Here is a 25719-nt window from a genome sequence, read left to right on the forward strand (position 1 = left end):
CTCAGGCAGCGCGGGGAGCAACGAAGAAAATTAATATCTCTTGACCGTGAGCCAATATCCAATATCCAATATCAGGGAATGTGGGATCGAGCTGGTCATGGCAGCTGAGATATCCCGCCCGCAAGGCGCGTCAACGGACATGGAAGCCATTGGGCAGAAAGTACAATTTTTGTCGGAAAAAACGCTCCGAGAGATCGCCAAAGGTCCATTGGTGAAATTCGTACTGACATGCCAAGAGACGGAGTAAGTGGTGTTTAACTTGAGAAGCACAACTCGATCTGACTTTTATTTCATAGGAAGGTGAACCGGGTGTGGCAGTCCTTGCTTCAGACATTGTCCACTCCATCTCTGTCACCACCTCATTCAGCGGAGGCTTACAATGCGGGCTCTGCTTTCATTGATGCTGCCACCAATTCCAAATGTGATTCAACAAAGCAATTGGCCCTCTCTACCGAGCTCTGGTTGTCAATCTTCGACATCTGCTTGAATCGCTATGAAGATGCCAAGCCGAAACATATCAAGCACCTGTTGGGTTCAATCACGACCATTCTAGCCAAACGCCATCAAGGAGAGGCACGGCAAGTCATCCAAACTGCAATTGTTGACGCCATCATTCCCAGCATTGTGCTTGGTGAGCCCCAATCGCGACTTAAGGGATGCTTGGTCTTTCTTGAGACGTTCATCCGCAAAGGTGCTTTCTTGCCCTCTGAGTTCATCTCCTCGGTTCGAGCTTGGTTAGAAAAGAGCCCAGAAAGATGGACTACTGTTTTTGCCAAGGATCGTGAAGTTTTCCAAGATGTACCTAGCTCGTCAGATATATCCGACGAACTAGCGGCCAGGATCTTCGTGCTAGGGCTTTTGACTCAAACGAATAACAGGACCATGGCTGCCTCGGCAGGTAACTTGCTTTCCGTGTTAATACAGAAGATGAAACCTGAAACATCGCCACAAAAGCTCTCAGAAATTTGGGTGGCCCCCGTGAGAAGGATGGTCTTGCAAAGCGAGGAAAGCTTGGAAGATCTGTCAAATAGGCTATTGCAGCCGTTGTTCGCCATTGATCCGAGCGGTTTCAGGTCTTTCCTAGAGACCCTGCCTGTTCAGAGCCTTCTCAAAGGTGACATGAGTGATGAACCTGAAGCAGAATATATGCTTTTGTTCGCTGCTTTACAAGTTGGCAAGAAGGTCAATTTGGTTCACGAAGACTGTAAGTAAATCCGTGGAACATCTAATTAAGTGAAAAGATTGCTAATTCTTGCAGATATCCTCAACACCAGTAAAGCAAAGATCAACCAGAGCGAGCTGTTGCTTTTGAAGAGCGAAGTCATCGGCAACTTCCTTCTTCACCGCGAAGCGAACATCCGTATCGCCGCTCTCTCGCTGCTCATTACGGCTTTCTCCACGCTAAAGCCTTTTACTGTCGGAGCAACCAAAGCAATACTGCGAGGGCTACCATCAATGCATGCCGAATCCGATGCCTATACCCGGGGTGAGATCCTCAGCATGACACGGCGATTTATTCTGCGGCTAAAGGGAGGTATTGTGAAGGATGAAGATGTTTCCAAATCGGAGAACACATCGAACAAAACAGCCAATGGCCAGGCCAAGAACGAAAGCGAAACAAAGGAGTTCCTGAGGGAATACATTCAGTTCCTAGGGAGTGATTTGCGCTTGACTGCATCATACCCGCGCCATATTACAGCATTGAAGGCATTGAAGCTTCTACTGGACTCCGGTCTTGATCCACGCACGGAGGTGAAGCCGCAAAAGTCTGAGGTTGAAAATGTTTGGAAGGTACAAGTTGAAGTGTTTGATGCTCACTTACTCCGACTGTTGATTGATCTCCTAATGGATCCATTTGAAGAAGTACGCCAGACTTCTCTTTCGATCCTGAGTTTGTGTCCCCGGGAGATTTTATTAAATGGCATGGACACCAACGATCAAAGCTCCGCCGTAGGAATGCGGTTGACGGATGCGGTAGCACGAGCAGAGAGCCTGGCAAGCAATACCAGCAGAGCCGATCACGCCGATACCGTTGCGCGTTTATACCACATTATCTTCGCTGCGGCACTTCCAGGAAACTCTGGCCAGTCGGCTACAAATTGGTGGACCACCAAGGCTTCTGTGGTTGATACACTTTTGACCAAGCTCGAGGAGCGCTTATCAAGTTCAAAAGGCCTTTTCAATTCCAGCATGCGAGAGGCACCACTTCACGGCTATACATCTGGTTTGAGGTAAGTATTTCTAAATTTCTAGACCCCTGGATGAATTTGTACTCATTCAACTTGCAGGCTCATCGTTCTTATGCCCAATTTCCACACCTTGATCTCAGATGAGTCGGGATGCGCCGCGTGGCGGACAGTTCATGAACGAATTGTTTCAATTTGTGATAAAATCTGGCTGGAGGCAAAGCCTGTATTGTGTATCGATTCCCCCGAGGGTCACTCGGATGAGCCAACCGAAGAGCTCAATGTGGGACCCAAGGATGTTCTTTCATATTCTTGGAGATCCCTTCGTGAATCAACGTATGTCCATATATTCTTTGGCCATATTCCTTTTGCTAACTGTTCTAGCCTTCTCCTCCATGCTACATTGATCAATACCAGCTACGGTCCAAGCGGAGATGACGGGCTCCAGCGTGTGGATTTCGCCAAGATTGGAGGCGCGAGTTTTGCACAATTGGCCGAGCTCCGCCACAGAGGTGCATTTTCAAACGTCTCCCAGACATTTGCGACATGCTGTCAGAGATGTAGCTCCGCGAAGGACCCGTCAATTCGGGAGCTCCCCCGGGGTTGGTACCAGGAAGCTAAATCGACTATCTTCGACTCGGCATCGAAACTTACTCGCCGATCCGCTGGCTTGCCTGCGTTGGTAACAGGAATTGTTGCTTCGGACCCGGGAACGCCATTCTTCAAGGAAGCCTTGGAAGAGCTGCACAAAATTTCATACCTTCCTGTGGAGTACGATAAGGAGAGACAGTACTTGGAACTACCCCAAGTTCATGCAATGAACTGTCTGAAGGATATCTTCACGAACGCCAAGCTTGGCCCTTATTCGGAGCCATTCATCATGAAGGCACTGACGCTGTCTGCCGAACGTCTGGGATCGCCTATCTGGGCGCTTCGGAATTCGGGACTCATGCTCTTCCGTGCCCTACTTACGAAAATGTGCCGCGCTATTCCCGGTGCTGGACCCGGCTTCGGCGGCAGTTCTGGATCTGAGCCTGGATCTAGGATAGCATTCTCCAAGTACCCAGGTCTATTAGAGCTGCTCTCTGGTCTTCTCACGACAGCACAGGGAGAAGCAGCGGAGGGCACGGAGATCATCACCGAACGGGTGTTCCCTGCCCTTGAATTGGTTGGTGATAAAGTTCCCAGTCTCACTGATGAGACTGACGAGATGCTGCGTGGGTTGGTTCTTGCACACTTGAGCAGCCCTGTTTGGGGTGTTAGAGAGCACGCAGCTCGCGTATATGCCTCGCTACTTACGCGACAAAATATCCCCGAGGCTTTGCGTGCACTTGTTATGCTCCCGTCAAACATCACTGAGAACTATGTCCATGGAGTGGCTATGTGTGCGCGGTATGCTCTTCGCCGATATGCGGCAACTACCGATGCATATTGGACTTGTGAGTATAACCTAGCCCTCCCGATGATATCATCGCTAACTATCGTCAGCTAACATCGATGACCTTTTCACTACTTTACGTACTGTACTGGAAGTTCTATTCCGTGTCGGAAAGTCACCGACTGTGGCAGCAGAGCTCGTTGAGATATTGGTGGGCACGCTGGAGCGGGCTATTCAAGGCCAAAGCGAGAGTACGTAACGAATATTCAGTTAGGGAAGTAACAGACTGACATTAAATCAGCCATGGTTACCTCTTTCATTAATGAGATGTTTGAAGTTCACGATCTGGATGGAATCTTGACTTTTGTCTTCGACGCTTCTCATTCAGGGTGGAATTTATCCAGTGCCACTCGATCATCCGCGCTGCTAAGAAGAGCACTCGCCTGGTGCACGACATTGAAGCTTCTCGCTTCCGGACAAGCACAGGGTCTTTCAGCCTTCTATAACGGAGTATCGCAGTTTGATGCCGATGCTGCTCGTTGGATTTCCGAGAGACTCGACGAGCAGATTGGTACAGAAGAAAGGTACCGAAAGCCACTGGCCGACTTGTATACTTCTGTGATTCTTGGCACTAGTCCACCATACGTGAGAACAATTGCTGCATCGAATCTGGCCTTTATCCTAGAAAAGATGATGGCATCCCAATTCGATGGCGTCTCTCGACTTGATCTACCATGGGAGGCCATCTCGAATAACTTCCTCCCTGAGATAGATATTGAAACTTGGAACCGCGAAGCAACAGACGCCGAGCTTCGCCTTAGAGGGTGCCTTTTGGCGATTCGTCTCGCCTTTGATCGCAAGAGCGCTTCCATCTCCTTCGAAAACGATATTCACAATTGGACTATCAAACTTTGCTCTGCCTTGAGCGAAGAAACCGTAAGTTTTAACTTTGTTGCCTTGTCCAGGTACCTTAGGGTCACTGTGCTAATTATTGAAATATTTACAGGAATTTACCACTCGCTTTGCAGCAGTTGCCTCTGTCGGCAGTTTTGCACGGGCTCTTCGTCCTTCAGGGGCTAAGCCCCGCGTTGACCCAGTCTTGTTGAATACCTATCTGGTCCTATATGACATGCTCAACGATGATGACGAAGAGCTACGTGACATGTCCGCGTCGACAGCCTCTTGGGTGTTGTCGCACTCATCCGTCTCCCCCGATGCCGATGTTACCCTCGCACCTCTGAACGCCAGTGCGCTTCTTGCAGACTTCATCGTCGAAAATTACTCAGACTCTGCACTGCTTGGACAGCAGGTACTTCACTACCTCACAGGCCAGCAGCCCCGGCTTAGTGCATCTGACCACCCAACCCATATTGCTCGTGTGGCCGATTTGCTCGTCGAATATCGCCAGGAAAGCACGGTACTGTTTGTAGAGGAGAAGCAAAATCTTTTCATTGATGACATCCGCGAAGCTGAGGTCTGGTCTCGGGCTCTGGTTCGCCTAGAGGAGTCAGCATTCCCAGAATCCTCGTTGCAACAGATCACTTCCTGGGCTTTGCAGGGTTTGACATACATCATCGGTCTTCTCGGGGAGGAAGATGGTCAAGATGGACTTATGGGCTGGGTTTCGACCCCCGAGGCCTTTACTCTTGGATTCCGCGTTATTGCGATCGCTTCTGCTCTGGCATCTCCGGACTTCTCAGGGCCAAAGGAGACTGTCGATTCCGCAACTTTCAAGCATTTACTCAAATTGCTTCTCAGTGCAGGACAAGCGGCGTCTGTCCATGGAGATTGGTTGTCGAGAATTCAGCGTGCTTTGGAGACCAGTTTATAGATCAAACGAATATAAAATCTCAGTTCAAGTCGAATCTGCTCCTTCCTTCTTCTCTGGTCTCGAGCCCCCCTCCATGAATAGCTACCCCGGATGTCCCCTCGTGTCTGCCACGCCTACTTCCTCTTCGTTTACCATCTGTACATGGCCGAGCTTCACCCTCTCATTCAATCCACCTCTCCCTTTGACTTTTCTACAATGCAGACCAACACTTTGATTGCAGTCCTACTTGCTGTTGGGCTCGCTGGGCCTGCCATACTATGTTTGGCGTGGTTTTGGTACGCCAGACGCGTGAGAAGAGGATTTGCTGAAGGGCAGTGGATTTCCAGAAGGAATCGGGATCGTGCCCAAAACCACTTCGATGCTGAGAGAGGTGGTCAGATCAAGGGTCCTGTTTGGATCCCAAATTATACCGCGGAAGGGTGGTGTCGCCCCAAACTCTCAGACTCAATTCCACTTCGCTCACCAGAGTATGTTCACCTCCGGGATCAACGCAAAGGCCGCCAAAATTCTGACCAGCGCTTCGAAGACCCAAACCGAATCGTATCTAGTCCTCCCCCGAAACGCCCCAACAATCCGTATCAGCAGCAACCAAAGCCTCTGTCCAAAAGACAACAAAAGAAACTACGGGCCCAGGAGAAGAAAAAGCAGCAGCAAGAGGGTCAGAACCAACCGAACAATCAAGACCACAGCAAGGGCAAGTGGTCACAACGTGATCAAGGCAAGCCAGCTCAAGACTGCCACGTTGAGCCTGATCAAGGCAACTGGGGCAGCAACAAGCAAAACAACTGGGGGAGCGGAAACCACAATCAAAGCCAGAACAAGGGGAATAGATCACAACGTGATCAACAGAAGACGACTCCTGACTGGAATCCCGAGCCAGAGCAAGGCGACTGGGACGCCAAACCGCAAAGCAACTGGGCCAACGGAGACGAGAACGATAACCACAATAATCAGAATACAGAATGGGGACATGAGGCCAAAGGAAAAAAGCGCAGCAACCACAAGCAGGGCAACGGAGGCAATAACAATGGCAATAACGATGGCTATCGCTCTGGTGGCAGCTATAACAATGGCTTTGTCAACAACACCCAAAGACAGCAGACTACGACTTGGGTACAGGCCCAGTCAGAGCCAAATAATCAAAGCTTCCATGCGGTCTCAGTTCATTCAAACCAACCCGAGATTGCGTGGGGAGATCACGGAGGACATCATGGGCAACACCGAAATGGTAGCAATGGACATGACAATGGTAATGGCAATGGCTATCACAACAAGAGGTCTCAACACCGGAGTTCAAGAAATCCATCGAACCACAACTGGCAAAATCATCAAGCGAATGAAACCTGGGGGCAAGACAACAATCAACCGAGCAACAATCAGGGATCTCATCGAACAGCAGCATGGGGCCAATCGAACGAGGGCAATGACTGGGACAAAAATGACAATGCGCCAAAGCAGAGCCGAGTGGCATGGAGCGAAAACAAAGGGACCGCAGGAGATTGGGGAGGCGGATACCATCACAATAACAGCCATGGATGGGGCCATGATGGCAATGATCAAGTGAGAGAGTCGCAAAGGGGATGGGAAAGTGAAACAGCAGACCGGAACAAAAACGAATCCCGTGGACGAAAACAGAACCGAAAGCAGGAACACAATGCCTGTCGACAATCACCCACAGACCGAGGCAGGAGCCATTCACAGGCTCGTGAAAAATGGTCTGGGACTGCTGTCGGTCGTAACCTTCGAAGATCGGACGACTTTGGGTGGTGAGGGTTGGAAATACTGATGAGACGCTGCATGCGATATTCGAACATCTTCCTGGCATTAGGCCTCATGTGGTTATGCTATGCCGCCTGGGGCTAACACATGTTTCGTTCTGCTTAACCTTAACTAATAACCTATTTCATTCTTATATGACTCCGAGTAGAAAGTAGAACGAGTCAGGGATGCCATGATCAATGGCCTCCATATGGCCTTATCAAACCCCAAAGTGATTGAAAGGTCATGAAAAGATGGCTTTATCGTAAAATCTATCGATTAACTGATAGAGGTCCAGTCACTTGGGCAAGACTTTCCATGGGTAATCTAATGACTGCATAGACCCTGGTAAAGGTTCAACAAAAGGTAAAAGTAGTATGTATTTGGCATGGTAGATAACAATACAAACAAGTCCCATAATCTAATGTATGAAAATAAAAGATTTTAAGCCCCAAGACCTAGACGCCGCAGAATGCAGAAAAATGTCTTTGGACAGAAGAGCGCGTATGAGCAGTGAATTCCACAACAAAAAAAAAGGGAAACAAGTATGTCGACAGCGAGAACGCGAAATGTGCAGAATTCGAGCGATAGATGCTCGAAGATCGTAAGGGATGAAGGATGATCGCGGGTGATTAGTCTATAGATATATCGGAAAATCGAAGATGACGAGTAAAGAATGGCGTGATATGGGCGATTAGGCCTGAGCGATAGGCCATCCGTCTACATATTCGAGAGGGTTGAAGCCAAGGAAGGCATCCTGTGAAGCATGTGTTAGATCAGATCCTTGTGACGTGGAAGCAGGCGGAAGGGGTAATGAAGGAGGATCGACAGGGGTGCAGATGTCGCGAACATCACGATCTACAAGCCTGCCAAAGTGAAAGCTTACCGAGAATCCAATGCCAACGGTCTTGTTCACTGTGAGGAAGTCAGTAGGGTTTCAAATGAAGGAAATTTCTCGATGGAGATCTCACAGTAGTGGTAATAGAGGACATCGATATCCCCATCGCGGATAACACCTTGGCCACCTGGAGCGTAGGTATCTCCATTCGAGCCATAGACAACTTCACCACCACCCTCGACGAGGTCGGTACCAGCTCTGTCAACGAATGGGCCACGAGGGCTCTGAGACCGTCCGACTCGGATGGAATATCTATCATCAAATTAGTTTGGGTCCCGAGGAAAGGTGACGAGAACATACTCTTGACCAGCAGGCGGCAAGTTGTCTTTCTTCAAGTTGCAGCAGAAACCATGGCTATACCAGAGATAATACCAACCATCATTGTAAGAAGTGAATGCACCCTCAATAGCATGAGGACCAGTCGGGTCACCACAAAGGTTATTGGCCAACCGGCTCGGCATGCCGAGAGACTTAGGCTCCCACGCCAGTTGACGGGCATCGGGCTCCGTAGTGCTAGCCGGCGAAATCAAATCCGGTCCGAGCGGGATTTGGAAAATGCCATTCCAGTAGCTACCGAATGTCAAATAAGCGTCACCGTCGGGAGTAATCAATGTAGCAGGGTCAATGGCATTGGTCATAGTGTATGGGGCAATGTCCGAGCCATTTCCCGTACCAGTCTGAATGACAATCCCGTGGTCGTACCAGTTGCCGGGGCCTGGAGAGTCGGATGTAGCAACTCCCACGGCACTATCACGGCAGCCAGCCTTGCTGACACTGTAGTAGCAATAGTATGTGCCATCCACGGCGATAACAGTCGGGGCCCAAGGTGCGGCTCGGTCACCCTTCGGAATCACACTGTTGCCATCCAGGACACTGCCAATATGCTCCCAGGGGCCGGCCATACTCGGGGCAGTGTGGATGAAGATATGTTCGCCGACATTGTAAAGATAATATTCATCATCAACACGAATAATAGTAGGATCATGTGTATGTTGCTGAGTCTGGCGAGAAGGAGGGAACTGGCTAACAGCCTGACCGAGATCCTCTAGTTTCTGACCATTTTCGAAGTTCTGATCTCTCGCATTGATACTCACGCCGAGGCCGACGGAGAGGAAACCAACAAGACCGAGGAGGGCAAGCATCTTGATCCAGCGTCGAGGGAACTGTGCCAAAAGAGACCGGAGAGACCACAGTTGAGGATTGTCGTAATCCCCAGGAGGTGGCATCCCCGGCCGTGATAAGTGACTGGCCCTGACGATCATCCTTGCGATGGATCCAGGCACACATCGTTTTCAGTCGACGCACGGCGGTCCACCCTTCGAGGGTGGGGTTCAGCGCCGGAGTCCAGAGGGATGCAGCAGAGTCAGAGGTCCACAGAGGGGCATGCCTGCAAGGTGTGGAATGCCACTTCGACCTGTTCTTGATGTTGATGTTGATGTCTTGGCGTTGGTGACGAATGCGGAAAGATTTCAGTTGGAAGTTGGACGAGTTGTGATGTATGGCAATGGGCGCTAAAACTGACACTTTTTTTACTGCAATTCATGCAGAGTGCAGAAACACCCTGGATATGTGAAGCAAGGAGGTGTGAAGGTGAGGTGTAGTGCCTGTCCCCACACGGACCAGGTGGAATGTGCCCTGCGCTATTCCCGTAAGGACGAGAACGAATTTGACACTTCCACCTTGACAGGAGAGTCAATGGCCCTGATGTCCCTTTATTTTATGAGACATCGCCGCAAACATTCTACGCCATTGTCTTGCCAAGGCTATACAGTACTAAAAAGCCACTAAATGGATGCTGATGGATTGAAGCTAGTAGATGATATCCCCCAACGCCGGCGCCAGAACTCGAACTCGGAAGTATACACGGTCTACCGAGCCACAATCTTGTCCACCTCATCTCTGGCCTCGGTCCAGGTCTCTAGATTCTTCCGCGCCCAGTCCAAGTGGCAACGACCATATGCAACCTACAGAATGTTAGCGAGAGTGGAGAACCGGGCCGCGGCCGTGCATACCATGTACCGCCGGAGATCAGCTTCTTTGTCCTTCTGGAAGCGTTTGAGATCTTGGAGGACGCCGGCACTAGCGTCCTGGACGTCCTTTTCGGAAACTTCCAATGCTTGCTCCAACTAGACATTCCATTAGTTCTGGAAACATTTGAAGCCTCTCCACCAATTACATACCTGAATAAGACTTTCTTTCGTCTTACCGATCTGGTCCCGACGTGTTCGTTCCGGGTCCACATCAGCGAACCCGTGAATAGCGTGACTGATGCGACCGAAGATTTTGTTCGCCACAAAAGTCCCACTGGAGGACTTACGATGAGCTGGAGGTGATGGCGACTTGGCCCCACCGGCTTTTGATGCAGGCGGATGGCCGTAGGAGTCGTCGTGCGTAGGGGGGAACTGGGTGTCAGCAGAGGACTCATGGCCAGTCTCGCTGCTGACGGCTGACGAGGTCGACAGAGAACGGGGTTTGGTACCACCAGATTGAGGCGTGGTGCGGTTGAGATACTGCTCGATGCGCTTGGCTTCCAGCTCACTGCGCTCCAGCGAGTCAAGAAGAGTCTTTTTCTTCGCCAACTCATCCCGGGTCATTTCTTGTTGGACCCGCTTGAGCACGCGGTATCGCAGAACACCGCGAACCACGCTAGCGAACTGTGCACTCTCCCGCATAGGCTCCGCAAAACTTGCACTCAAGGCCGATGACAATTCTTCGGTTTCAATGTAAGAAGTATCAGCAGCTTGTCCGATCCTCTCAATGGCAGCAGCCACTGTTGGAGATTGCTCGGAGAGAGAAAATCCATTGTAACGAGCTCCCAATTCCATGAGGTCAGCTGAAAGGGAAGACAAATGCGAAAGCGTGCGGCGATTGACTTTCTCTATATTGCCCTGAAGAAGAAGTTCTAGCTCACGCGTAGATGCTTCAAAGTTGATAAAGTATGGATCCAGCTCTGGCTCGCTAAGCTTCCGCGACTCGGGAGGGAAGCGCCCAAGGATGTCGGGTCCCGGGATTGAAGGTGGAGGACCTTCTGGCTCGGCTGAAGAAGGTGATGCTGGACCTCCTGTCGATGTGACAACCCCGCCGCTGGGCTTAAGCTTTGCGGACGAAGACGGAACTGGCAGCCATCCATGGGCTGGTGTCGGGTTGGCAGGATCAAGAGGAGGCGCCTTAAGATTATTCTTTGGAACTGATGATGCGGGGTGGGAACCTAAAACCTCACTCTGCATAAACATTAATCAGTGACTTCGCAGCAAGGATCCAGGTCCAACCCACCCAGCTGACGTTTGGGTCGAGGAACCTCCACCACACTCCATCTTCCCGGATTTCCTTCATTCGTCTGCATCGGTTGAGGAAAACACTCAACATACGCTTCCGAAGGTCGATAATTGCTGTGTCTTCTTTGGCCTTGGTGGGCTTGGCCGCATAGTCCGCCATGCTATGCTTCTCGGGAATAGGCGGAACAACAAGCGTGGGATGCAAATTAACAAGAGTCTGTCGTAAAGAGGCGAACTCGGAGTATCGACGGCGCACTTCCAGATCCTGTCATCACTCAGTACAGCACGAATACTCTCCGAACGCCATCATCCTACCGCAGTCCGGATAGTGTAAACAATGAATCCACCGCCACTCTCATGGTTCTTGCCGGCGTCCGTGATCAGAATTGGCATCTCCGGATTTTCATACAGGATCTGCTCAATCCGGCTGTCGTAAACGCTCTTCCGGGGGTATTGTTGGCTCGCGGCTCCATATTCGGCCTCATCCTCGGGATCACTGAGATCTTCAGGGTTGGTGATATATTCGGGAGGATCGAGATTAGAGTCGCGGCTAGATGGAGGAGTAGAATCCTGTGCGAAGAGAGCTAAGCGATGTGAGCGACTGTTCCAAGTCAGAATGATTAGAGCTGAGGCCCTTACGAGGAGATAGCGCAGCTGAGTGAAGAGAGTCGGACAAATGCGACTGATGCTGATCAAAGGCCCCATAGGGGTTGTTGTCCTCATCGTTCCACATGATGAAGGTGTGTGCTGGAACTTGGAGAAGCTGTGCCTGGGGATCTGCGCGGGGGAAGTCGCGGTGTGGCTGGTGCAAGGCGGTGTTCGCGATTACGTCATGGAGGCTGGGGAGACCACAACTGTATACTTCAACTGGATAATTCAGCTGTATCTAGTTTGTAAATAACAGTTGCAGTGATGGCCACTTACGGACTGAAGGCACAAATTATACGTAGTCCATTTTAGCGGCCACCAGACTACATCCTTTCTTTTCGAATCATATCTCTTGGCAAGATATATATAGTTCCCTGCCCAAGGACACAGCGAGGTCATGCCAACAGCAATTCAGTTGCGCGAGGCCCTTTGGCATTTGATCTTAGAGATACCGAGGAATAATACAATAATATCTAGTCGGAAGCCCATACACACTGCCCAGATGTCAAGCTAATATTATCAATCAGAACATTTCCAGTAACCGAAGAATCCTCCGAGTCACAAGCAGCCACAATGTTCAAAATGTCATGATCCCTCCTGGCAATATAGCTCCCAGTAACCTCTGTCCATTCTCCAAAACTGAACAGCTGTGCCGAGGCAATTGCGCCGACCGTGGCATTTCGGCCCGCGTAGACATACACGGAGCAGTACGACGAACCAGAAGGCGATGGCATCTGTACCTGGACACTGAAGTCATATTTTGAGCGCGGCTTAAGGTGTTTGAGGGACTGCGAGATTGTGTTGCCACGGTTTCCCACTGCGGTTTGGAGATTGCTGTATAGTATGGATTAGTTCATTTCCAGAGTGATATTGAGTAGCCACAAATGCTATATTAGAAAAGGAGATCTCCTTACAGAAAATAGTTCCCACTGTATGCAGTTGTTCCGTTGCTTATCTTGGCGACGTCCACAGCAGATGCATGCCACGGGTTCAAGATGCCAGTTTCAAAAGAGGGATTCGACACAACGTTGCATGCTGAGAGAGCCATATTGATGCCCCGGAATAAGAGATTGTAATCAAATTGTAGTGAAAGTGTACACAGAGCCAAGGAGCAAACAAAGCTTTTATGTAGAGGCAAAAGCTTGTTGTCGATATTTAAGACATTTCCGCGGGATTTGCCGACAATCAACTGATGCAGGTATAGAGTGACATTTCTACCCGCTTTTGCCGGAAATTCTCGTATTTGATTCTATTTCTGGACCTGAAGGGGACTATAATCTGACAGTTGAAACATGGCCTGTTGACTGACGGAGCCTGGCAAGCTTATATGTGGCTGAACAACCCTGGAAGTGAGAATGCTTAGCATGGACCCCTTTTCATAGCCACAGTCTGAGATGAGATACATAATGGGAACCCACGACCTCAGCTGGATAAATAAAAACAAAGTTCACTACTCATGATTATTCATGATTTGTAGGCCTAATTTGGCTCATAGTAGAGTATGTCATATCTATGTTTAACTTACACTATACCACATGTAGCATTTGATGACCATAATTCGCACATACCATCTCTATAAAGCGCAACAGTTATATACATGGCCGACGTTTCAGAATAAGTCTGAGAGAAACACCGCTGGACGGCTTGTTGTTGACCATGTTGACAAAGAACCGTAAAGATTTATGGAGAATAAAAGTCGTGTATTGAGCGAGCCACGCACTGCTTTAATATGTGCGTAGGTGTTTTTAGAAGTCCGACCAAGCCCAAAATTTGATTACCTTTGAGCTCTTTATTTTTCTTCACATTCGAGATCTGTAAGGAAAAAGGAAAAAAGAAAAACTGTATTGGCCAAATGGCAGATTGGACTTTCTCTAGTGGCCGATCAACTATAAGAGGCGGTACCTACCGTTGCACTGGCGATCACCCTAGGCCCTGAACGATCTCACTTTCTTCCGGGCCTACCATTGTGTTAGATTTTCTAATAGAGCACAGATTGGAAATGCGAATGGGCGACGTGGTACTTACTTTTTAGACAAAACGACTAGCTACTAACGACATAATGAATGGAAAAGGATTACTTTTATGTCAGGAAATGAACGCAATAATATTTGAAGACAAAATGCAAGACCTTGGGCTGGACAATCCCGTTGATTATTGAACTGCACTGATTATGCTAACCATGAAAGAGCCATCTCAGTGAGTGGTGACAACGGTCCATGCCGTAAGTTTCCCATTCATATCCCCCAGCCTATTCCCAAATAATCATTGAGGTTTTTCCAATCATCGTGGATATCAATATGTCCCATCATCCCTCCAGAATGGCCTTGTATTTGCAATAATGCTGCCTCCTTTCAACTAGTGTCCGACTGCCGACGTTGCTCATCCACATCCAGAGGGTTTACGGAGCTGTCTCCGGGAGTCAGGTCATTTGCCTGCTCGACGTTGCGCAAATTCGACTGTTCAGGGGCGAGTACAATGTAATAGTCCGCCGGGTAGAGCACACGACGAAGGGGTGCAGGAGGCGATCGTGGAGAGTGTGGAACTGACCCGGCCATGATGTGGCCGTTGGACTCATCGGAAAAGTAAAGGTGATTGTCCTGCATCGAATAGCCATATCCATATCCGTAACCGTGCCCGAGGTTCTGAACGTCGCCGGAGGAAGCTACGCGGCTGTCACGGAGTTGTCGAACAGATCGAGGACCAAAATTGACTGGTCCAGAGCAACGTGGAATAATGATATTTTGGCGGCGCTGGCGGTGACTGAGAGGGTGTGGGTTGGAGACTTCACTGGCAGAGCTGACAGCCTCAGATTCCAGGTCGTCAGTGCGCAGCCGCTGTTCATTTCCGTCATCGTCTGTCGCAAGGCTAGCAAGAGCAGTGTATAGAGCGGGGTTTTCACTCATCAAGCCTCCATTGTGACGAATTCGTGAAATGGGAGTAGGAGTAGTTCCCAGACTGGGTTGCAGACTGGGACCAAGATCGAGGACACTGATCTCGCCCTCGCTCAGATTGGCCGCGCGATGTCGAACAGAGCGTGGAAGAGTTGGCCCAGGAGATCCGAGGTGGTTGAATGAAGACGGAACCATGGATGCGAGGATTTGGCTGCGATGATCTTCAAGACGTTGGGTCTCTCGTCTCTCCTCTGCGGTTCGATTGGGGAGGTGTCGGTCGTAACGATCTCTGAGGGGCCAGGGATGGGATCGGTGACGTCTTGTAATAAACTCAGGAAGATATTGAGGGCCAGATGGGGGATTGGAGTCAGGAGGGAGCCCATCGGGGGTTATAAATCCTGGGTACATAGCGCATCAATCCATTGTATATGGTGCGTGGTAATACGAGGAGATCAGATCAAAGTAAGAGAAATAAAGCGAGACGTGGCAATACGAGGTCATATTGAGGTGGGCATATCCCAGCCCTAATGGGAAGGAGCGCACTCTCTATACATCTTCTCCCAATGCCTTCAACTGAGCCGAGACTGCCATTGCATTGTCTCATTATAATATTTGAAGCGCCGGAATGAGCAATGATAAAGGCTCTTACATCTCACAGAACTACATGCACAAGTGGGTCGTGGTGACCCTTTATCAGGCACTGCTGTTTTGACGCCAACTAAAGGAAAATATAAAACCTACGAAAGGATACGACCAGGAATAAGTTAACAGACAATGCCGTTGCCCCATGCGGGTGGGGAAGATGCCATAAGATACACCAACAACTATGAAATAAACCGATCCACACGTCTCAGGACCCTGTCAAGCTGATCAAGACCAGGGTAATCGTCCTAGAAATCAGAAATCCACCAGGTAGATACATGCCACCGCAACTGTGGGAAGACTACCAATGTTGACACGCAAAGAAACAACATGAGATCCTGTTTTCCTATGTATGTACCACCCACCAACCCTGTTGGAAAACGCCTGATGCACCAGATCATCTTCAGACCAGAGATCTTCACTTTTCTTTGTTCTTTCTTGTTTTTGTGATTTTGTTGAGTTCGTTGATTTGTTGTTCATTGTTCATTGTTCATTAATCCGAAATCATCTTGTCCTCGTCGCCCACACGTAACTCCACAACCGGGAGTTCGTCGGAGGACTCATCTTCCATCATGTTGGAAACATCCTCGAAAGAGGCACCAGTCTGGGGGGTGGGAGCGGCGGGAGTAGCTTCATCAAGGTCGTGGAGACCAGTGTCCATGTCCATTTCGTCACCGACTGCAACGGTGCTGTCGTTGTCATCAAAAAGCCCAGCGTCGTCATGAGAGGCATTAACCGGAGTCATCTGTGGAATGTCGTGAGCTTCGGTCGCTTGATCGAAGGACCAGGAAGGCTCCTTGAAGATGCTGAATGGGTCCTGGTACGGGAGTCCCTCGTCCTCGTGATCGGACTCATCTTCGTTGTTGGTGAGAGTCATACCTTCGGATTCGCCATTTTCGAAGCCAGTATCACTGTCATCGTCTGTAGAATATTCGTCGTCATCATTCTCCTCCGTCCCCACATTGTTGGCGCGCAAACCACCATTTCCCGCTTGGGGAGTTGCTCCGGCTGGGGCTAAGGCGCTCGAAGAGCCATTGCGGGAGGAGGCGCCGAGGCCGTCCCCCGAAGGTGACTGGGATGCAGACGAGTTGCCACCGTCAGCCGTAGGAGTCTTGTAAGACTCCACCATTTCCTGCAATCCCTGGTTGCCCAATGGACGAGCGGAACGACGACGGTAGAATAGGAGATAGGCATTGGAGGAAATCATAGATGAAAGCTGTGTGACAGGGCGAACGTGGGTATCTAGAAAGGTCAGTTGCAGGTTCCCCACCATGCTAGAGATTGAAAAGCTTACCATTGCAATGGTTCCATTCACCGGTCAAAAAGTCCTTGATGTAAGCAGTGTAATGGCCCCCACCCAGTCCACCGAGGTGGTTGTCGATGGCGAAAAGATCGTACTCCAAGCTCTTTCCATCCTCAGGACCCTCCACTCGACCGTTCAAGTCCAGATTCTCAAGAGGGAATTTGACCAGGGTGTCAAGCTTGCTTCGGAAGCTACGGGCCTGGGTGAAACGCTTGAGCTGGATGACCAGAACGTCGGGAGCCTTCCACAGCTGGAACTTCTTGTGGGCCTGCACATGTTTCTTGCAACGAGGGCAGTACCAAGCATCTCCACGGGAAAGAACTTCCTCTTTACTGAACTCATCCAGACATTGATCGAGAGTGACACCGGCAGCCTTCAGCTTCGCCTGCTCCTGACGCTTGGCGACAGCCTCAGGGTCCGTGAGAACCTTGACGTTGTTGTAGGAAGGCTGGCCTCGAAGCTCGTTGTCACGCTGGTTGCCGCCGAACAGGGCATCGAAGCCTTCATTTGTCCAATCCAACACTATGCCATCGCCTTGGCGAAGGATCGACTCTTCCTTTGTGGTTTCCATATCCGATCCATCGGTATCGCTGTAATCGTCACTGTTGTCTTCTGCTGAAACATGGGAAGCAGAGTCGGAGCCCTGGTGGAGAAAATTAGAAAAACAAATATCAAAGAATGGACGAAAGAAATCTAGACATACCTTCTTGGAATCATGATCAGTTGGGATACGAGAGGAAATCAAAGGCAATTCTTTGTTTCTGATTTGGCCTAGAGTGCGGCCATCTGGCAGAGGAGACTTGGTGGCCAGGACCTTGGCCTCGAAAAGACTTAGTAGCTCTCGGGAAATTCTGCCAGCCAGGGGATGATGAGGCAAGTCCGCGGAGTCAGAGTCAGAAGCGGAGTCTTCCATATCATCGCCAGTCTTTGGAGTCTGGACGTCTTGCATGGAAATGTCCACAAGACTGTCTTCACCTTCTACAGATGAGCTTTTGATCTTGGAGTCAGCTGAATGAGCGTCATCTTCTGTGGTGACAACAGTGTCTGAGTCGTCTGTGCCTTGGTCATCCATGCTGGGCTCGTCCTTATTCAGGATGTCACGAGTAGTCATCGTAGCAACAGAGCGAAGAATTTTGCGGTAAATTGCCTCAAAGTCATGAGATTCCGCCTGAGACAAGTGGACGAATGATGGAAGGCCAAACAAATCGCGGAAATTGTTCTTGGCATTGCGAGATGTATTCTTGCGGTGGAAGATAGGGAGAAGGATGCCTTCTTCATCAAGAGGACCCACGTCGGCGAACAGGATCTGATCGTCAATCTTTGTGCGAAGAGAGCCGAAAGAAACGTCGTCGTCTAGGAACAATTGCCAGAACGAGCCGTGGTGGGCCTCTCCGGCAACAATTTGGTCTGCATTAACACCCATCCATTTGCCAACATACTCTTTCCAGCCCTTCAAACTGAGAGACGCTTCCAGCTGAACGCTTAGGCAAACAGGATGGCCTTCGAGAGGAACGAAAGTCACCTTTCGGGTAATAAGGGCCGGGGGACCCGGAATGGGGAGCGTGAGAGTGCTGAAAGGATCAAAGATAATGCTTGTCTTCTCACAATCTGGGCAACACACAGATGATTTGTACATGCCAGCGAAAAGGTCGGTGATGACGGAGTCATTGCGGGATTTGTAGATGTCCCATGATCTCAGCGCAAATTCTTCCAAAGCCTTGCGATTGTGAACCATTTCATCGGTAGAGTCAGGAATCTCCGTGTATGGCTTCTTCGCAATACGGTTCGTGTCCTCTGAGAGTGCATCCAGGATGAACATGACGAACTCCTGACTGTCCTGCTGTTCCCAGCCAGCAAAAGGTTCGTAGAAACGACCGATCGTATGCCGGAAACGTTTGGGGTTGGCGAATCTCTCTCCTGCCTCCGAGTTGTACAACTGATCAAGCAAAGTAGCCCATCCTTTGGCAATCGCACCCTTGTAGCCAAGAGGGTTTCCAAGGTTCAATTCGGCTTTGTACGCACCACCTGTATGTTTGTGTTAGCGGCCAAGGTCTCTCTCAAGAGCCAACTGTGACATGAAGGTACGAACTGAGGTAATAGTATGTCAACTCCTCCACGGCTCGCAGACATTGCAATGCCGAATTCTGGTAGCAGGTGTTGCCGAGATTCTCCAGTCCTAGAAGTCTCTGTGGTCGGCCCCTGCGGCCTCGAGCAGTGAATCCTTTGATAGGGGTAGGCCCAGAGGGAGTGGATCTGCCACTGGCGGTACTGGCTGGTGGGCTGTTCTCGGCAATTTTGATGGTGAGAGTCTTGGGCTGATTCACTGGGATGCCCAAGTTCTTCAAGGTCCTTGCAGATGCCTCTGATACCCAGTCTCCACCCTTCGTTCCACCGATTTGCTCCTCTAGAACAAGGCAATCTGCATTTCCGAGACCAGCCATATCCAGATTCATGCGGCCATTGTAGTTTGCGTTGTTCGTCTGGTCTTTGGCACGGTCAAGCAATTCTCGCTGGCTTCCCTCTGAGAGGCCAAGGAAAACATTCAAATCCATGAGAAGCTTGTCGGTCTTGCTGGGAACCAGTGCAAAGGCCGGAGCAGGTGAAGTACTGCGGGAAACAGCCGGGGTCGTAACGGTCGAACCGTTTGTGCTCTGGGGAAGACGAAGAATTTTCCAGACTCGGACCTTGGTAGCCATCTCGATTCCAGCTTGTTCTTTTGCGTTCTTCAACCACTTCTGATAATTTGTCTGGCGACTAGCCAAGATCTTGACGGACGGAAGATCCTTTTCCTTCAGTGTTGTTGGCGTAGTTCCCGCGGAAGGGTTGGACAATTTGAAGATTGTGAAGATTGGAGGGTTGGTCTCGTACTCAATCGTCTCGTCTTCGCCGGGCGAGTTCGTGTTGTGAGCGTATCGAACGATGATAGGCGATTGGTCGGCAACGCCGTACCATCCACGCATCAGGTTCCAAGCCTGCTGGGGAACAACTACGAAATCCCGATCAACTTGCAAGCCAGGGCGCATCGGCACAAACGTTTCGCCCGACTCATCGTTGAAGCTGGGAGTGGCGGGGTCGGTGTCTAGCACGATATCCATGTTATCGATAGGACCGAGCTCAGCTTCCTGGGATTCCTTGTCTGCCTGATCCGCGTAGGCGGTAGTTCTGGCCAGCACCCTCTTCAACCAAGCCATGGAGACCACATAACCCTTCTGACCATTCTGTATCGGCTGGTTCCTCAACGCATTCACTTCTGCCACTTGCTCGTCGATCGTGGGCTTGTCTGATTTCAATGATTCCGATCCGGACTGCTGAGCCGCAGTTGGCGCATTGGTATCCGCATGCGAAGCGGTGGGAGCTGCAGAGTTATCGCCTGCGCCGGCCTTGTCCTCAGTGGCGCGCGCATTGCTGCTAAGATTCGTGCTCACGCCTCCTTCTGGGTCGGAGTCAGTGATTTCCGATGCCGGGCGCTTTTCGCCGGGAGAAGATGAGCGGCCATCGGTGTTCAGAGGGGTGTCCTCTCGAGTGTCGGAGGGCATGTCGGAATGCTCGCTTGAGAGAGTGAGTCCGGCGGTCGCGGTCGCGGGAGTCGGCGAACGGCCACCAGGCACAGTCTCAGATTGGAACTGCAGATGAGCGGGCACGTATCTGGGCGGAGAAAGGGACGAGCTGCTCCGGCTTGAAGACGTAGGGTGGCGAGAGCGGGAGGGAGGTTCGGAGCGGCCGTGACGTCGAGCTCGAAGGCCTGGACTGGTGCGAGGCTCTGGGGAAACTTTGCGGCGCTTTGGAGAAGACGTCGTGACTGTGAGCTGCGCACCTCGTGTCGCAGCTCGGGGCAGAGAAATAGAAAGAGATGACACGAAAAAAAGAAGGTTGGATGGGAAGGAAACACAATTTTGCTGGCAGAAAATCCTTTAGTCAGTGCATTTTCCCGGAGCGGAAGCCCTACTTACTTCAAGCGTTAAATTTGAACTTGGAGATACTGCACTGGAATCTGCGTAAAGTAAAGAGAAGAAATAGAATTGGGAGAGTAAAAGAGAGAGGGAGTATGAGTGCAAAGGTCGACTTTATGTTCAAGCCGGACGAAGCTGGACGAAGCTGGACGTATTCGTCCAATGCGATCAATACGACTGACGCGCGAATCACGAAAGACGGTCGTCAATAGCTATTGTTACGCTATTCACAATGCATCGGGATCCTTTAATTGTCCATTGGGCTTGATTGGGCAAATTATCTACATATTGCAATACACCTGGGCACAATGCCACTATTCAGACATCAATCAAACGACTTATCATTCATCTACGCCTCACTATTGACATAAAACACTCTAGGACAGCTACATCCTAACAGTCACGACTAATCAACTAATCATACCCTTAGACAAAAATACACTCACATTTCAACGCATAGTCATCACATATTTGCATTGTATCAACTAATGTAAGGCTCCGGATCATATTTACTCTCTCCTGAGGCGTAAAGAGTAGATAACCACCTAGTCCACTAGCATACGCTTGTAGACAAGGTTCCTGTCGGCACCAGAGAGGATGAACTCTGCATCGGCACGGAACTGCATTTGCATGCCTTGCTCGTGTACATACTGGTCGTAAACAGCGTTTAGATCTCCCTCGAAAAACTTCACCAGCTCACAGCACAAGTCACAGAGGTGCAGACCACATCCATAGCTCAACTTATCACAGTCAATTACAGCCTCGCAAATGTTGGCAGCCTGGGGAGTCTTGCAAGTCCAGGCAGCGGGCTTGCGGCATATGCCACACCATTCACGATTGGTTGCAAAAGGGGGACCAGAAGCATTATTCCGGGGGTCGACGATAGCACCACGTGCTCTGATGAAGTTTTCGCACTCCGCGATCTCCTCCGACGGGTCCCGTTCTGATTCAGGCGAACGCAAAGGGCCAACGCTGCCATGCGTGCACTGAATGATCTTGATTCGGTGACAAACGCAGTCCAGACACATCCGAGTCTCTTCCTTTCCTTCGCTGGTGTGTCCATCTTGGATCTCAATCATTTTGGTGCCGAAGTCGATGACTTCCGGGTTGCGAGCACCAAGTCCAACGATGCCGTAAGCGAAGTTGTGGCACCAGTTGCAACGAGGGCCTTCTTGTGGATAATCAGGATCACCAGCGAAGTGAAGAGGGTGGGCAAACTCGGTCTGGATACGATGGACTTCCCCAAAGGCAATGGCGGGTGGGACTTGACCATGGTGGCTCGTGGTGGGGAGTGCATTGCCTTTTGGCATGGCGGCCTCGCCCATTTCCTCGTCCTCGATGTTGCCTTCGGTAGCATTCTCTTCGTCTGAGATCTTGATCGATTCAATAGGGTTCCGTTCGTTGATATTGGAGGGCTCAGCGTTATCGAGTATGGCTTCCGACATTGGCTCATCCTCGTCAGTTTCATCAGCAATCTGCTGGTCCTGTGGCATGAGAACAGACGGCATGTGTCTGGCCGGGCCAGCAATACAAGGATATCCGTGATCAATGCATGAGTGGCAGGGCAGCTCATGGTCATAATCGGCATAGTGGTACGAGCATGGCTCCCAATTGCTGCGGCGACGACACTTCTCGCACGACCGCTTCCACTTGGGTGCAGGAATCAACACACAGTCAAGACCATCTTGTTCGCACTCGGCGCACGGGTAGGCAAATGGATCGCGATCAGTTTCGAGGGAACACTCCTGGCCGAGGTCACGACAGGCCTCGCAATTTCGGGCGAGGTCGTTTTCATCTTTCGCTGCTGACGAGGAGGCAAACGCAGGCACATGAGGTGTGATGGCGGCGCGTCGATCAGCCTTGGCCTTGGCAGGGCTCTCGGTCTCAGGTTGAGCACGAGGACGCAGTTGATAGCGGGAGTTGGGAGTGGTCGAAGGAGTCACGGCCCAGCTTTGGTCCCAGGCATCGGGCTCAGGCTCACTGTGGTAGGTATCTGGGTCAGGGTGACTTTCTTCCTCGTCGTCATGGTCCGAGTCCATGTTCACATTGGGCCCGGCCAAAAAGGACATACTCCGAGTCTTCCTGACCATTCGAGGGCTTGAGCCCGCAGACTGGGCAACAGAACCCTTGCGCTTCTTCCGGACTCGATCTCTGTCGGGATCATAATCCTCATCGTTGGAATCATCGTGCCATGATCCAAGGATCTCGGGACGTTTACGCTCACGAAGATTGTACGGGCTTTGCACTTTCGGAAGAACGGAAAACTGGCTGATGGCACCATTGAAGAGCTTCTGCGCTTGGCGCAATCTTTCAATTGTGTAGGCCATCTCGTTCGGGATGCGTCTATGGAAGTTAAACTGTTAGCACCAAGCAGCAAAGTATACAAATTTTCCCCGATCACTCACGGAGGGTAAGTTTGAGGCCAACTGAGGAACACAACGGGGATTCTCTGCAGGTTTGTACCGGTCAGAGGTGACCAATCCTCGCTAGGAGTTCTCATGCCTGGCAAGGTACTGAAGTACCTAGTGGCATCAATCTGGGACAAGGAGTCTGGCGGTTACATGAGGTCTGTGGTCTGTGTAGGAGAAAGCAAATGCGAAGTATAGCAGAAACTCACAGTGATTCTGAGATATTGCCTGCTCGCGAGCAGACCACGGAACAGCTGGAAGCCGATTTGACCGAGGTCAACGGAGCACAGCTTCTAGCAGAACAAGAGCATCGAACTAGGGCACGAGACAGGGTTGGGATGGTGGAGGGCCTCGAAGTATGAATGCAGGTGGAGAGAGCAAAGTATGAAGAGGCGAGAGCGAAGAGGCGCGTTGGAACTCAACTTTCGTTGGTTGGACTCGCTTCCCAAGGGAGAAAATCCAGGTGTAAACCTACGTATTTGGGACTGCAAAGAACGCAACGAACAGGTAAAAAGGTCAGGAAAACGAGTGAGACTGACGATGAAGTAACGCAAATCTGAAAAGAATATTGCGCGGGTTCCTATGTGACCAATCGGCCCCTAGACGCAAATACGGTAGCTCTTATGGTGAAGGCTCATTTAAATGATGTGATGTTAGACACAGCTTCAATAATAACTGACTCGCCAGCAATGTGAATATATAGTAGCATAATTCAGCTTCAGCATGACTAGCAGATCCATTATTTTAAAACACCGCAAAGCAATTCAAAAACACACAAGACCTAAAAAAACGGAACATGAAAAAACGCGTGAGAAGTCCCCGACGAACAGCGATTCTACCCATGCTGTCACAATTCAATGTCATCCTTTTCAAGGAAGAACAACTGTATGAGTCCCTGAAGCCGGCTCTGGGTCTCCTGGAATCTCCCATCAATCTCTATAGATCCTCTCCAGCTGCTGTTCCTTTGATGGGGGAGGAAGTCACTTGTTCACAGACTAAAGTGACAGCCATACTGCTGCTGGAAGGGGAAGAACAAAGATTGGTCTCCCGGGATATGCGAACCTTGGTGAAGAAAGTTATCTTGATGGCCTGTGTTGAAATGGGAACAACGACGGTGATAGTGGGAGAAGCCATTCGGTGTGCCGGTAAGCTATCAGGATAGAACGCCCAGCTCGGGCCAGAAGGAAGGCTGGAAGTAACCACACGGGGCGTCAGATTCATTGTCTCCTGCTGCAATTCTTCTTCTTTTCCATTCGACGCTTTCCGGTCACGTAAAATGCCATGCCACTGCCGAAAATGAACATGATGGTTAGCGCGCTAACGATGTATATGATCAGCCGCAGCCCTCTGGGGTTTCGCATCCAAACAGCTCAGCATCCCCAGCATCCTTTCCAGGCCATTCCCTTTTTGGTCAGCGCGGCTGGCTTCGTATGGGGTGCGTCGGAGATATCGGAGGTGAAGCCTTCGGATCTCAAAGGTGGGGGGGTTTTCATCGTTGATGTCGACTTGACTGGATGCTCTGGTCGCTTTTCAATGATGACCTGATCTGGGACTATAGTTAGCATGTTGTTTTTGTAGTTTGTATAGATGTCTCTACCGTCACCTGGTGCGGGTACGTGATCATACCATACTGGATCAGAGTGGATATTTTTTTTGTTGTGTGCCATGTTCACGCTGGCGATTTTGGATGAGAAATGGATCCTTTGTGCTTTCTGCTATATAAAAGCCGTTGTCGAGGATAGACAGCGGAATGAGATGAGGAAAGAAGCGAGATGACAAAAGACTAGGAGCGAGTTGACTCACCTGTGGGGACAAGGTTTGTTTATTATTCCCATCGAGGACAGAGGATCGCCGTAACGGGAATAACTGTGAACTTTTTAGTATCTCTCCCAAAGTAAGGTTGCGCAGCCCCAAGTTTGCCTAGTCATCCTTTCATTCATGGATCTGCTTCGACATACGTGATCGTCCGCTTGATTTCAAGTTCTTGCTTCGACTCCTTCCTTATGCCGTCAGTATGAGCATGGTGTGTCAGAAATATACCTTGAGTTTGATGTACCGCAATTCCGATTTGGAGCCGCCATATGATCGTGTATTGAGAATCGGGAATATCTTTGCAATAATAGGGAGTTGGATACTGCATGTCCAAACATTGGAAGCCGTCAAACGAAGGCACCCCCTGTCATTGGCTGCACCTAAAATAAACTTTGTGCTGCTCATCTACTAAGCCCAATCGGGTTACATACATTTGGTCTAGACTACACGACACACTCGCTTGTAGACGGATCCCACTTTCCTCACTCCTTGTACGCCAGCATTTCCCGGTTATCATCTTGCACCCGAGCGAATCTGTTCTTGGTTAGTCTCGAATAAAGGCAAGATGAGGGAAATACATACTCCAAGAAAAGCCGGAACATATAGACTTCCATGTCTTCCTTTCTAAGAACCTTTTTTGCCCATGTTCTCCCATTTTCAGCCATAGTCTGCGCAATGACTCGTCCAGTGTGATCATTTTCAAAATATCGAATCAACTCGGGGACTTCGTCGACATCCT

General features: G+C 50.2%; 7 protein-coding genes across 7 annotated transcripts; 2 read left to right on the top strand and 5 right to left on the bottom strand.

Annotated features, from left to right (window-relative positions):
* Positions 1 to 97: 97 nt before the first annotated feature.
* On the top strand, positions 98 to 5395 carry PENARI_c018G04053 (uncharacterized protein; the record flags this gene model as incomplete). Its single annotated transcript, XM_022634532.1, has 8 exons — positions 98 to 243; positions 297 to 1204; positions 1259 to 2231; positions 2289 to 2522; positions 2571 to 3625; positions 3675 to 3815; positions 3866 to 4500; positions 4571 to 5395. 8 exons carry the CDS (start codon positions 98 to 100, stop codon positions 5393 to 5395), a joined length of 4917 nt encoding a protein of 1638 aa, XP_022485575.1.
* Positions 5396 to 5485: 90 nt separating this feature from the next.
* On the top strand, positions 5486 to 6959 carry PENARI_c018G09629 (uncharacterized protein; the record flags this gene model as incomplete). The annotated part of the gene is made up of 2 exons (XM_022634637.1): positions 5486 to 6508; positions 6558 to 6959. 2 exons carry the CDS (start codon positions 5486 to 5488, stop codon positions 6957 to 6959), a joined length of 1425 nt encoding a protein of 474 aa, XP_022485679.1.
* An 888-nt stretch (positions 6960 to 7847) lies between these two features.
* Positions 7848 to 9193, bottom strand: PENARI_c018G01815 (putative endo-arabinanase; the record flags this gene model as incomplete). Its single annotated transcript, XM_022634493.1, has 4 exons — positions 7848 to 7910; positions 8040 to 8068; positions 8125 to 8303; positions 8352 to 9193. The coding sequence occupies 4 exons, from the start codon at positions 9191 to 9193 to the stop codon at positions 7848 to 7850; spliced, it is 1113 nt and encodes a 370-aa protein (XP_022485677.1).
* Positions 9194 to 9919: 726 nt separating this feature from the next.
* Positions 9920 to 12059, bottom strand: PENARI_c018G11691 (uncharacterized protein; the record flags this gene model as incomplete). Its single annotated transcript, XM_022634674.1, has 6 exons — positions 9920 to 10015; positions 10064 to 10177; positions 10232 to 11272; positions 11325 to 11591; positions 11642 to 11910; positions 11966 to 12059. 6 exons carry the CDS (start codon positions 12057 to 12059, stop codon positions 9920 to 9922), a joined length of 1881 nt encoding a protein of 626 aa, XP_022485563.1.
* A 388-nt stretch (positions 12060 to 12447) lies between these two features.
* Positions 12448 to 13022, bottom strand: PENARI_c018G04678 (uncharacterized protein; the record flags this gene model as incomplete). The annotated part of the gene is made up of 2 exons (XM_022634549.1): positions 12448 to 12808; positions 12889 to 13022. The coding sequence occupies 2 exons, from the start codon at positions 13020 to 13022 to the stop codon at positions 12448 to 12450; spliced, it is 495 nt and encodes a 164-aa protein (XP_022485638.1).
* A 1303-nt stretch (positions 13023 to 14325) lies between these two features.
* PENARI_c018G12234 (uncharacterized protein) lies at positions 14326 to 15273 on the bottom strand (the record flags this gene model as incomplete). The annotated part of the gene is made up of 1 exon (XM_022634683.1): positions 14326 to 15273. One exon carries the CDS (start codon positions 15271 to 15273, stop codon positions 14326 to 14328), a length of 948 nt encoding a protein of 315 aa, XP_022485475.1.
* A 727-nt stretch (positions 15274 to 16000) lies between these two features.
* PENARI_c018G05493 (ubiquitin carboxyl-terminal hydrolase) lies at positions 16001 to 24389 on the bottom strand (the record flags this gene model as incomplete). The annotated part of the gene is made up of 8 exons (XM_022634566.1): positions 16001 to 16749; positions 16802 to 17453; positions 17514 to 18835; positions 18900 to 20636; positions 21323 to 23103; positions 23166 to 23296; positions 23378 to 23461; positions 24231 to 24389. 8 exons carry the CDS (start codon positions 24387 to 24389, stop codon positions 16001 to 16003), a joined length of 6615 nt encoding a protein of 2204 aa, XP_022485653.1.
* Positions 24390 to 25719: the final 1330 nt, after the last annotated feature.

This window comes from Penicillium arizonense, assembly GCF_001773325.1.
Source record: "Penicillium arizonense strain CBS 141311 chromosome Unknown PENARI_contig018, whole genome shotgun sequence".
Taxonomy (NCBI): domain Eukaryota; kingdom Fungi; phylum Ascomycota; class Eurotiomycetes; order Eurotiales; family Aspergillaceae; genus Penicillium; species Penicillium arizonense.